We start from the raw sequence: 12,570 nt of genomic DNA, 5'->3' as shown, positions 1-12,570 counted from the left end.
TTTCTCCTCTGCTCTTCCACAGAACCTTGTTCATCTATTTACTAGAGCAGCCACCACATTGTGTAATAAGTATTGGCCCCCAAACTGTGATTTTCTTAATGGCTGGGAATTGGTCTTTTTGATCACTGCATCCTCAACACCTACACAATTCCCAGAACACTGTAGACACCCAACAAGTGTTGATCTGACTTGCAAGAGAAAAATGTTCCTTACCATAAAGGCAATGGGAGCATCCTGCCAACACTTTGCCTGGTCACTATTTTGTGAGTCTTCTCACCTTTGACCCTTTCCCCAAGTGGAATGATTGCACACATTCCTTCCCTTTTCCTTAAGGCTTGTGTTTTCCACTCCTTCCCTTGGTCTAAGATTTCCTTAATTCTTAAGAGATTATCACATGCCATGAAAATTATGGTGCAGATTTATGCCCACTTCCCTGTGCATTATGGGGCCAGTAGCCATCTCATTTCTCTCCAGTCCGTTTCTAGCATTTGTCCTATATGTACCCCTCAATTCCAGGAACTGAGGATGTTACATAAGTTGTTTTAGCTGAGCTTTTAGAGAGGAATTTTCTCCTACACATGAAAAGATGTCAGTCCTGTACTAGACCTTTTCCTTATATGTTGAGTCCTAGGATATGCCAGGTACTGTGCTGGTTCATGATCTAACAAGAGAGACAACCACCAACTTAGACTGAATTGCTTATTCATTGAACATCCTCTGGAAACAAATAGAGCACCTGACATAGACCTCGGCCAGGCATAGCTTCCTTGAGGAACTGACATTTCTGCCAAATGTTCAAAGTTAACTAGAAGGTGGTTGAGAGGAAACATGTGATTAGAGAGCCAAACAAACTACCTGTTTAAATGGTCTTAAAGTGTGGAGGATGGGAGGGACAGAATGTCCAAGGATCTTAAAAGATATTGCGAGTAGTTGGAGTGTGGAGCGGAGAGTAATGGCTCTGAAATTGGAGAAGTAGGCAGAGATGGAATAAGACAAAGCCTTGATGTCTAAGGCTGCTTTAGTTGGAAATTTTTTGGTTGAAAGGATAAGAATCCAATAAAAAAGGGAAGCCTTTATCAGCTCAGAAGCTAAAAGTTCAGGGCTTTCAAGATCAAAGATGTCATTGAGTTTTGACACCTCTCTTCCTCTGTCTCATCTTTGCTCTTCTTTGTGTTAGCTTCACTCTTGGGCTGGCCTCTGTGAAATGGTCCTCTGATCCCACTTGTCACACAGCAGCCAAAGACTGGAATGGAAGGGAATGGGAGTGAGAAAGGCTAATTGATAAGGGCCATTTATCCTTCCACTTTTGAAAGTTGCCTTCTTTTTAGGTGATGTCCAGATGCCACCACCTTAGAACTCCTGGAGGACGGCAAGAAGCTTGGCTTTTTTTTTTAAATTAAGGTATCACTGATATACACTCTTATGAAGGTTTCACATGAAAAACAATGTGGTTACTACCACATATTATTGAGTCCCCGCCCATACCCCATCCCATTGCAGTCACTGTCCATCAGTGTAGTAAGATGCCACAGAGTCACTATTTGCCTTCTCTGTGCTACACTGTCTTCCCCATGATCCCCTGCACACCATGTGCACCAATCATAATACCCCTCAATCCCTTTCTCCCTCCCTCGGCACCCGCCCTCCCTGACCCCTCCCCTTTGGTAACTGCTAGTCCCTTCTTGGAGTCTGTGAGTCTGCTGCTGTTTTGTTCCTTCAGTTTTGAAGAAGCCTGGCTTTTAAGGGAGTTTATGGAGGTGGAAAAGGTGACAAGCGAGGGGATCCTGTTCCCAGACTCCAAAGCTGTTTGCTTTCTTTAAACAGCAAACCCACAGCCTGTCTCTTTCTCTAAGGGCCTAAAATGCATTTGCCCAGTTGCATCCTCAGCCTTTCCCGGAAGCAGATCATCTGGGTTTGGTAAGAGAGAAAAAGGAGGATGGGAACTCCAGAAACTCCTCCCGGCTGAGCCTCCTCATTCTGGCACTCGGTCCCACTGTACTAAGCGAGCCCTGACCTATTTATCTTACTGTTTCTTCCTTCTCAGACCCCCCCACGTCCTGCCCCAGCTTCGGGGTTTCAGAACTCTCCTACCGTCGCGTTAGTCGCCCTTCTTCCACATCACGAATACCCTACCTAAGCAGGACCGGCAGAATATCCCAGCCAGGGACCCCCTTTTCTCTGGCATCCGGTGCTTCCGCCTCCGGGGCAGAGACTCCGCCCCCTCACCGTCCCAGCTGAATTCCCTGGAAGAGCAGCCGGAAAAGCCTCCGTCTGCTCACATCGGGATAAGCGAGAAGCTGGTTCTTTCTCGCAGCCCACTGCGCTCGAGGACCCTCCGCGGCGGCCGGCACAGCAGCATCCGGGCCCCGCTCCGGCCCGGCACGGGCGGCGTGTGGGCGACTTCAGCACCACGGACAGCGCCCCGCCGGCGGCCCTCGGCCAGCCGCGCGCTCCAGCCGCTCGAGGCGAGTTGGCGAGCTATGCCCACGGCATGGCCCTGCGCCCCGGCCCCATGGCGCTGCTTCTCAGTTTCTGCCTCCTTGGGCTGTGCTCAGGTAGGGACAGGTCGTTGCTCTCTGTCTCACCTTGATCAGTCCGGAAGGTGGAGGGAGGGGGTCTCTCCAGGCTTTCTGGGGGCGGGGCAGGTGGGCAGACTATGATTGTGTCTGAGATGCCATTTGACTTCTTGCCAGAAGCATTATCTCCAGAAACCCACTTGGCTCAGCAACCTCCCTTGGCTCCCCATTATTTCCTGTCCTCCACTTTGGGCTCCTGTTTCTGGTCACTCCACAGGGGCAAAAAGAAGAGCAGTGACTTCTCAACTCTGTAGGGTGGGACAGGAGGCTCGGGAGAGAAGGAGCTCTGCCAGGCTGAGAGCAGGGAGGAGCTCTCAAGGGTGGGGTGCATTTGTGCAGAGTTGCAGGAGATAGTGTGGAGGAGCAGGTACAAAGGGAACATACAACCTAATAAACTTTACACACCTGCATGCCATCTCATGGGGCTTGGGCTCCCATCTGTGTGGAACTTGGGATCAAATATATGCCATAACCTACAGCTCAGGCAGTTCAACTATTCTACTCCAACCCAGTGCCTTTGAGGGTGGGAGATGGGGTCACAGCCTCAGTCACGTATGGAGGCACATAGCGTTACTTGTGTACATAGATGGGCACTGACTGAGGAGGAAGGGTGTGTGGTGGGACACAAATAACTGTTCTCCTCCAGTCCTTTTTTTTCCACCTTCCCAGGTTTCCCCTGATTCAAGGCATATTTTAGGAGAGGCCAGGGAAATAGAAATCTCATTTTTTGAAACCACCCTTTTCTTGCAGGAAGAGCCAGTCTCCATTAATCTTTGCAGAACCAGTTCTTATTCTGGAGGCATCAGTGTGGGGCTGTCTGGGCCCCTTGGTCAGTGGTCTCACAGGGGCTTCCCCCTATGGGTAACCTAAGTACTTTGCTGTATGCTAGGCATGGAGCAGTGGGAAGCTATAGCCTCCTGTTTGGGCCTGGGTGGTCACACTTGCCCAGGGAGGGTGGCATCCTGGGTGGGTCCTCCTTGCCTAATTATTCACCTCCTTTCCCACCCCTCTGCCCTGCCCAGGAGTCTGGGGTACAGACACAGAGGAGCGGCTGGTGGAGCATCTCCTGGACCCTTCACGCTACAATAAGCTTATCCGTCCGGCCACCAATGGCTCTGAGCTGGTGACGGTACAGCTCATGGTATCACTGGCCCAGCTCATCAGTGTGGTGAGTGGGGCCCCTAAACTCTTGCCCAGCTACTCAAGTCAGCACAGCCAGGATGTGCTCATGTTTATACTTACTCCTCTGGAGTCCCCAAGGATTGGGGAGGTGCGGGAGGGGACTTGAGGGCTTGTAGTGGGCCCGCGGGCCAGGCCAGGGCCCTTCTCAGAGGTGTCTCTTCTTTCCTGCAGCATGAGAGGGAGCAGATCATGACCACCAATGTCTGGCTGACCCAGGTTAGTGCTCTTCCTGTGCACACCCCTGGGTTTCTCTCCCCCCCCTTTTTTTAGCATGTGCTTTTCCCTCTTTTAATCTCCTCTAGAGAGGCATAAAGGATAACTTTTGGAGTCTTAAATAACTGGATCTGAATCTTGGTTCTTTCACTCACCAGCTCTGTGACTTTGAACATGTTAAACTCTGCAAGATTTGTTTTCTCCTTTGAGAATGTACATTCTAATATAATACCTTGGTTTAGCTATGTAAATTAAAGGAGAAAGTGTCTTGTGAGACACATTTTCTGGGTAGAGAAGCCACTGTGGGAAAGCAGTGGCTTTTAAAAGCCAGATGGGCCCTTTCTTGTCCCAGTCCTTGACTTTGAGCCCCTGTGGTGCAGAGGTTGGTGCTGCCTCCCTCTCTCCCTTTCCCAGGAGTGGGAGGATTATCGCCTCACCTGGAAGCCTGAGGAGTTCGACAACATGAAGAAAGTTCGGCTCCCTTCCAAACACATCTGGCTCCCAGATGTGGTCCTGTACAACAAGTAGGTGGCCCTGGAGCAATGGGAAGGCTTGAGGAGACCACGAGAGTGCTAAGGGAGGAAAGAGGTCTCTGAGAAAGTATATTAGCTTATGCTTGGGGAGAGAAGGGACTTTCTATGAGCACAGATGCACTCACCACTACCCAGACCAACAGACCCAGAGCAGTAAAGTATGATGTGGATAGCCCAGGTGACTTGGGCCATGGGGCCAGTCCCCTCCCAGACAATAAGGAGTCCCAGAGTTCGGAGCTGCACTGGGATACAAAGAAAGATGGACAGTCCTCAGTGCCTGAACTGATTTAGGAATAGGCTCTGTCGGAGGCTTGGGCAAGATCAGAAGAACCTGGAGGTCCCAGCATCTCCTCCAGATTCCATTCCCTGCCCTGCAATAATTCCCTCTTACCTCCAAGATCCAAAACACTAACAGGATCATCTCCTCGCCCACTGGCCACTGTCCCCCCTCATAGCATGGGGCTTCTCACTCTGGCCTCACTGCCTCCTAATCAGGGCACCCCATTTTCCCACTGACCCACACAGATCCCCTTCTTGCTCAATTCTTGCTCCACTTCTCTAAAGTCCTAGATGGTTACCCCTAGACCTGGGTTAACCCTCCCCATATCTCCCTTGGCTTTCCTCCTCTCCCAGTCAGGGCTGGGTTGAAGGGTGGGGGTAGAGGAATGCTTAGGGCTGACTGTGCTTATCCCTTGGCAGTGCTGATGGCATGTATGAGGTGTCCTTCTATTCCAACGCTGTGGTCTCCTACGACGGCAGCATCTTCTGGCTGCCACCTGCCATCTATAAGAGTGCATGCAAGATCGAAGTAAAGCACTTCCCATTTGACCAGCAGAACTGCACCATGAAGTTCCGTTCGTGGACTTACGACCGCACGGAGATTGACTTAGTGCTCAAGAGTGATGTGGCCAGCCTGGATGACTTCACTCCCAGTGGCGAGTGGGACATTGTGGCGCTGCCCGGTCGCCGCAATGAGAACCCAGACGACTCCACTTATGTGGACATCACCTACGACTTCATTATTCGGCGCAAGCCACTCTTCTACACCATCAATCTCATCATCCCCTGTGTGCTTATCACCTCACTAGCCATCCTTGTCTTTTACCTACCGTCCGACTGCGGTGAGAAGATGACGCTGTGCATCTCGGTGCTGCTGGCGCTCACAGTCTTCCTGCTGCTCATCTCCAAGATCGTGCCGCCCACCTCCCTCGACGTGCCCCTTGTGGGCAAGTACCTCATGTTCACCATGGTGCTCGTCACCTTCTCTATCGTCACCAGTGTGTGTGTGCTCAATGTGCACCACCGCTCACCCACCACTCACACCATGGCGCCCTGGGTCAAGGTCGTCTTTCTGGAGAAGCTGCCCACGCTGCTCTTCATGCAGCAACCGCGCCACCACTGCGCCCGCCAACGTCTGCGCCTGCGGCGGCACCAGCGGGAGCGCGAGGGCGCAGGTGCCCTGTTCTTCCGCGAAGCCCCGGGGGCCGACTCCTGCACGTGCTTCGTCAACCGCGCCTCCGTCCAGGGCTTGGCTGGGGCCTATGGGGCTGAACCAACGCCGGCCCCAGGCCCGGGACGACCCGGGGGACCGTGCGGCTGCGGTCTCCGGGAGGCGGTGGACGGCGTTCGCTTCATTGCGGACCACATGCGGAGTGAGGACGAGGACCAGAGCGTGAGTGCGGCTCGGGGAGTCGGGGAGTGAGATGCCGAGGCTGCGGGGCCCTCGGTATCTGGAAAGCAGCGGCTTTGCATAGACACACAAAGCTAATAGGAGAGCAGGGTGCGGGAAATGTGAGTCTGGCCTGGTGCTGTGCGCCTGGGCGTGGCTTGGGTCCTCCGCTGGCTTTCGGGAGGCGGCATAAATTGGAGTCAGTACAGAATGACCCTTGCGACTTCCCCAGGACTAGTATCCGGGGCAAAATGCCTCAGCGGTAGCATCTTAGCGTGGGGAGGAGTCCCTTAAGGGTTTGCAGCTGGGCTGTGGCCCCACGGGCCCCTCCCTGCCCCCTTTATTCCCAAATCCAAGTTGTTGATCTGCCACTCTACGCACATGAGGCATGAGCCCTCTGTGTCGCCCCCCACCCCCCAGGGTGGAGGGCAAACTTGAGGGCCATAGAAGAGGTGTGTGTGTTGGGGGGAAGAGTTAAGAGGTTCCACGAGTCGTCTGGAGGCAGAGAGGACAGAGTCCCAAATCAATAACCCTTTTGCTCTTCTGGGTCCCTGGAGACAGCTTGTGTAATATTTATAGAGGTGGGGGCAGGTGGAGGCAAGGGCTTCCTGGAGCCACCCCTCAGCTTTCTGCACGCAGGTTTTTTCTGCATCGGCGCTCTGAAAGGGCAGTCCTTGAGCACCGAGCCAGGGAGTGGGGAGGGAGACTATGAGTTGCCATCCCCTCACTCTGGGGGCTGTGGCTGTGGCTGGCCCTGCCTTGCAGACAATCTCCAGCTACCTGGCTGGTTCCAGGCTGTGGCCATGCTGTTGCCATGGTGACTGGCCAGGTTTCTGCTGGGTCCTGCAGCCATTCTGGTTTGGGGGTGATAGGGGATGGGGGAGATGGGGGGTGTGGGGGTGTGGGGTAATCTCTTCAACTATTGGTTGTGGGTGGGGAGAGGGGTGGCTTCAGAGCCTAGAGTTTCTGTTTCCTGAGAGCACAGGATATCAGGCTGGAGCTGGGGCTTGGGCCAGGGAGCAGGTTAGGGTCTTGATGGAGAAAGAAGGGCCCTGAGGCTGGGGAAGACCGAGTAGGAGCCTCAGAGCCAGGAGGGGCCGAATGGGAGATGCGGGGGTGCAGGGGCTCATCTGGCTGCATCACCCGCCTCCACCTCCCCTGCGGCAGTCCACTGAAGTAATGTGCATTTACTGAGCTGGGTGCTAAGGATGCTATGACCTACTTGGGTGTTGCACAGACATCTCAAGCTTAACATGTCCAAGACGGAGAGCTTGATCTATATGCCCACCACCCGCTTGCTCTTCCTCCATTCTTCCCATCTTTTACTAAGTGGCATCACCATCCACCCTGTGGTTTAGACAAAACACCTGGAGTGATCCTTGACTCCTGTCTTTCTCTCTTACCTCCTGGACCATGCAGATAATTGGTAGTCCTGGCCTGTGAGCACAGGACTCCAAAATAATTCTCCAGCTTTTTTTCTTTCTTCATCGTCTGCAATAGCACCCTGGCTGTAGGCCTCCATCAGCTTTTGCCTGGACCAGGGCAGTCTCCTGATGGTCTCCTTGACTCAGCTCTTGTGCTCTTCCATCCAAATGGGCAATGTCTCCTCCTCACCTTGTGCTGTCTCCTCTTGCTCAGGTCAGCAGCTTATCTGTTCTAAAGCTAAGCTCTTTCCTGCCTCAGGACTTTTGCACATATTGGACTCTGCCTGGAATGACCTTCTTTTTTTCCTTTTAAAAATTATTACTACTATTTTTAATTTTTGCTCTACTGTTTATAAAATAAGAGTAAGTTGCAGACATCGTGACCCTTTATCACAAATACTTCAGTGTGTCTCACCTAAGAATAGGGATGTTGTTTTGTGTAACCCAAGTTCAGTGATCAAATTTGGGAAATCTAGCCTAAGTACAATACTTTGATCTGATACAAAGTCCATTATTAAAAGTTTTCCAGTTTCCTATGTATCAGTGTCCTTTGTGGCTTCTTCCCACCCCAGTCCAGTTGCATTTGAATTGCGTTTAGTTGTCCCATCTCTTTATTTCCTTCAACCTGGAATAGTTGCTCAGTTTTGTGTTTCTTGGCATAAACATTTTGAAGGGTACAGCCGATGGAAGATCCCTCAGTTCGGGTTTGTCTGACTGTTTCTTCATGTATTCCTGCCATAGCTGGCTCCTTCTCACTTGTCAGATCTTACCTTAAATGTCACTTCCTCAAACCCTAACTCCCCAGACCACACCCTGAATTATATCTTCCCCTCCATTTCTCTCTGTCAGTCCTTTGTTTCCTTAAGGCACTCCCCAGCGTGTAATTGTTTTGTCTTTAGTGTCCCTCTCCTTCGGTAGACTGTAAACCACGGAATGCATTTTGTGTTCTCAGTCATATCCCCACTGCCTAGCCTGGTGCCCTGTACATAGTAGGCACAAGTGTGACACGAATGAGTCACTCTTCAGCTGCCGACTAAATGAAGGTGTGCAGCTACCTTCTTCCCACACCCTGGCTGGCTGGGCTGGAGATGAACATGTGCACGAAGGTCTAGACTCAGGCTGGGGTGGAGCAGCTCTGAGGGGAGGCCAGCCTTTCATGTAGGCCCTGTGATGGCTCTCAAACCAAAAAGGTGGTTATTCTCTTTTTGACTGATTTGCTCACATCTGGGAACCCAGTCCTTACCCTCTGGTGTCCGTGTGCTCAAGGTGGTGCTGTTGGGTGGGGCTCCCTGTGCAGTCACTTCAGGAGGCCTGCAGAGGCAGCCATTCATTCTCTAATTTAACACCCATTTGCTGACACTCTGTGTTTCAGATGCTGGAATTACAAACACGAATCAGGTCCCTGTAGTTAAGGAGCTTGTTGCTGGAGTGGAGCACATGCAAATCGAAATGACAATACAGTGCAGTAAAATATTGTGATAGTGATGTGTACAGAATGCTGAGGCAACCCAGAGGGGACAGTGGTTCAGTCTGATCAGGGGGACCAAGTGAGATCACTTCATAGCAGAGGTGACATTTGATTTAGGCTGTGAAGGATGTGTGGGAGTTCACCAGGTAGAGGAAGGGAAGACTGGAATTCTAGACAGAGAGAACATTCAAAGGCATACAGATCTGAGAGGACACGCTGGGGTTTGGCATGTCTGGGCTATAGGACAAGGACAGGGGGTAAGCTCATATTGTCATTGGGTATCCTGAATCCAAACTTGGGAGTTTGGATGGGCCCTAAAGGCCGTGGGGTCACTGAAAGCTTTTAAGCAAGCAAGATTGAGCCAGGCTTTGGGAAAATCACTCTGGGATTATTGTGGAGGGGGAGGGTGGTGAGTACGTGTGCATGCGTGTGCATACTTGTGTGGTGGGACCTCCTCATGCCAATTCCGACCTACCCTGCATCATGTGACTGACACCTGGGCCTCCTTTGTCCCCTCTTTCCAGGTGAGTGAGGACTGGAAGTACGTTGCCATGGTGATTGACCGCCTGTTCCTTTGGATCTTCGTGTTTGTCTGTGTCTTCGGCACCGTCGGCATGTTCCTGCAGCCTCTCTTCCAGAACTACACCACCGCCACCTTCCTCCACACAGACCATTCGGCTCCCAGCTCCAAGTGAGGCCCTTCCCAGCTCCAAGCTCCTTCACCCCTCTGCCCACTGTTGGACAATACTTTTGGGGTGAGGAGGGACAAGTGAGCTGCCAGGAAGAGGGGCGCTGCCATCACCAATCCATCCTATCACCTCGCCTGGAGCCACTCCCTCACACCCTGACCCACACAGCCAGCACCCACCTGGCGGCTGGACCAGCTGCGTTGTGTTTTGGCTGCCGTCCTCCTCTCGTACCAACCCAGGCAATAGTGTTGCTGGACCAGGATAAAGGCTGGGAAGTGGAGGACAGAGACCTCTGAGCCTTCCACCCTGAGGACGGTGTGATGGGGGAGGGCCGAGAACGGGACAGAATCTCCCACTGCCTCCAGAGCAGGGGGAAGGGGCCTGCGGCAGGAGGGGAGGCTGGACAGAGGCTCCGGTTATGCAACGGTAGCTCAGAAGGGAGCAGCAAGAGGGGGGAGGCCTGGATCTGACATCTGCCCCTGCCTAAGGAGAGGCAGCTGGGCAGCCCCGAGGGCTAGCCTGGCGCTGCTGCCCGACTCCGGGGGAGGCTTGAGCCCAGCCCCTTCTCCGGGTGAAGAATTCTCCGCACCTCATAGACGTCCCTCTCCTGCCTTTCCTCTTTGGACCGGGGTGTGGTGGGCAAGGTATTAGGAAAGCCTCTGACTTCTGAGTCTCTGGGTGACCTCCTTGGAGCCTGAGGTCCAAATACTTGGACTCTGTGCAAGTTCACCGCTTCCCCGCACCCCCGACTGAACTGACTGGTTGTTTGACGTGAGTAAACTAAGGATGTCAGCTTTAAGCAGGCCCAGCCTTTCTGCCCAGAGCGGAGCAGGCCGGGCAGGAGGGAGCGGCTGGAGGCCAGCTGCGCAGGGAGTGCGCGGCCGGGACGGGGCCACATCAGCACTGCCTCTGCTCCGGAGCTTCAGCGCGCAGCTCGTCTTTCCTGCTCCGGCGCCTCCTCTTTTCCCTGCCAACCAAACCAGGGCAGGGTCTAAGCCGAACTTCAGAAGGACAGGCCCGCTGCTACCGGCTCCCCAGAAAGCACAGCCTTCGGCTTCCTGTCCTGTGGTCCCTGGAGGCTGTATCCTGACGCTGCTCCCAGGGGCCGGCTGGAGGCCACCTGGCCCATTAGCCGAGGAAACAGACCTCATACAGGATCTCCTGCCCCCACCCCCTCACCCCCACGTGGCCCTGATTGGTGGTCCCAGTCTGTGCTCATTGCCAGGCCAGCAGGTGGCCGGTCACAGAGGGGTCAGTCTGCCAAGTGCACCCGGGGGCCCGCTGTCCCGCGGAGGCCAGCTGGACTCCTGCTCCTCCCGGCACAGCGGAGGTGGGGGCGGGGTACGCCGATGGGTGGGAGGAGTCAGACTAGGCAAATAGCGGGGCAGGGATCACAGCCCGCTGGGGAGGCCCGTCAGCTGCTGCAGAGACAGTCCTTACTTTTAGTACTTCCAGGTGGCTGTTGTCCAGGGAAGTCTGGATTGCAGTCTGCTCTGCAGTCTGGACTCTAGTCCGCTGCTTACTCGTCCAGCCACCTTGAGCAGGTCTCTTTCCTTCTAGATCTCAGCTTTCTCATCTGTACATGCCCGCGTCATGGCGCTGCTGTGAGGATGAAGTAATGTTTGTGGAAAAGCTCAGTCCTGTTCCTGCCTCAGCTAGACGCTTAATGAATGTGGGGTCAGAGTTGGCGGGAATGGGGTCACCTCTCATGCCAGTCCCCGTCCCGGGCCCTCCTTTTCCCTATCTCTTCCTCGAGCAAACCAAGTCCCGGGAAACGGGGCCTGGAGCTGGGGGGGTGCAACTGGATGGGAGCGTTACAGGGAATTCTCAGGTGAGTCTCCTGGTGGGCCACTCTCTGGAGCGTCCTCAGCAAAGTTTCATTCCGTCCACCCTGGCCCTGCCTCCCTTCTGGGTCAGCTCCTCCCCATGCAGGTGCGTGCTCAGGGCCCCCAGGCTGATCTGGTCACTGGAAGGACATCACTGGACAGGCGGCCAGCAGCTGGGAAGATGTGCCTCAGCTCACGCCCCGCTTGCCAGCATGGGCTCACGGATATCTCTTCTGAGGGGGGCATGTCTCGGCACTGTGGAAACTCCCTTCTGGAGCAAAAGATTGAGAGTAGCCTGTATTTTGCCTGGATCCGCCTCAAACTCACCGCCCTGTAGAAACATCCTGAAACCTGAAACAGCAGCTGGAAAGGAGCCCTCCCCCTGAAGGATGCGGGCCTCCCTCCAGAGGGTAGGCTGTGGCCTCCGGCCTGGTGCTCCTAGGCTTCTCACCAGGGCTGGGCTGCTGAGGCTTTCCTGCTTTTAGTACTTCCGGAAAGTGGCTGTTCTCCAAGTAAGTCACCAAACGGTGCGAGAGGGGCTGTTAGCCAACAGCTGGCCCAGCTCCTCTCCGTGAGCCGTGTGACACATACAGAAACCAAGGCCCAGAGATGGCTGCCTGACCGTGTATAAACACTGAACTCTGCACTTGCTCATTCTCATCTGTAAAATGGGCATGCCAGAGCTGGCTGAGGGCTGCAGCCAGGAAGAGAGGGATCACTGTCTATAAAGAAGTGAACCGGGCAGGGTTCCTGGGGTGGGGCCGTTCCCTCCCTCTCTAGATGCAGCCTTTTGGGGTTCATGCCAGTGGGGAGGAGGGGAGGGCTGAGGTGGAAGGAGAAGGGCGCGGTGTTACCTCGTGTTGGGACAGGGTTTGCACCCTCAGGGCACTGGGCAGGTTTGGAGAACCGCTGTCTTTCACTCTTGGGTCCTTTGACCTCTTCTTGGTGTCAGGGAAGCTCCATGCTCCCATCCGTGGTGCAGCTGTCTCT

The 12,570-nt window shown here is 54.0% G+C and overlaps 1 protein-coding gene across 1 annotated transcript; it reads left to right on the top strand.

Annotated features, from left to right (window-relative positions):
• The first annotated feature begins 1,843 nt into the window (after window positions 1–1,843).
• CHRNB2 (cholinergic receptor nicotinic beta 2 subunit) lies at window positions 1,844–11,069 on the top strand. Its single transcript, XM_036922332.2, has 6 exons — window positions 1,844–2,555; window positions 3,599–3,744; window positions 3,930–3,974; window positions 4,386–4,495; window positions 5,204–6,176; window positions 9,590–11,069. Exons 1-6 carry the CDS (start codon window positions 2,492–2,494, stop codon window positions 9,758–9,760), a joined length of 1,509 nt encoding a protein of 502 aa, XP_036778227.2. The 5' UTR covers window positions 1,844–2,491; the 3' UTR covers window positions 9,761–11,069.
• The last annotated feature ends 1,501 nt before the right edge of the window (window positions 11,070–12,570 follow it).

Source organism: Manis pentadactyla, chromosome 19 (genome assembly GCF_030020395.1).
Source record: "Manis pentadactyla isolate mManPen7 chromosome 19, mManPen7.hap1, whole genome shotgun sequence".
Taxonomy (NCBI): Eukaryota; Metazoa; Chordata; class Mammalia; order Pholidota; family Manidae; genus Manis; species Manis pentadactyla.
Note: the sequence above shows the minus strand (reverse complement) of the source record. Positions and strands in the feature narration are given on the sequence as shown.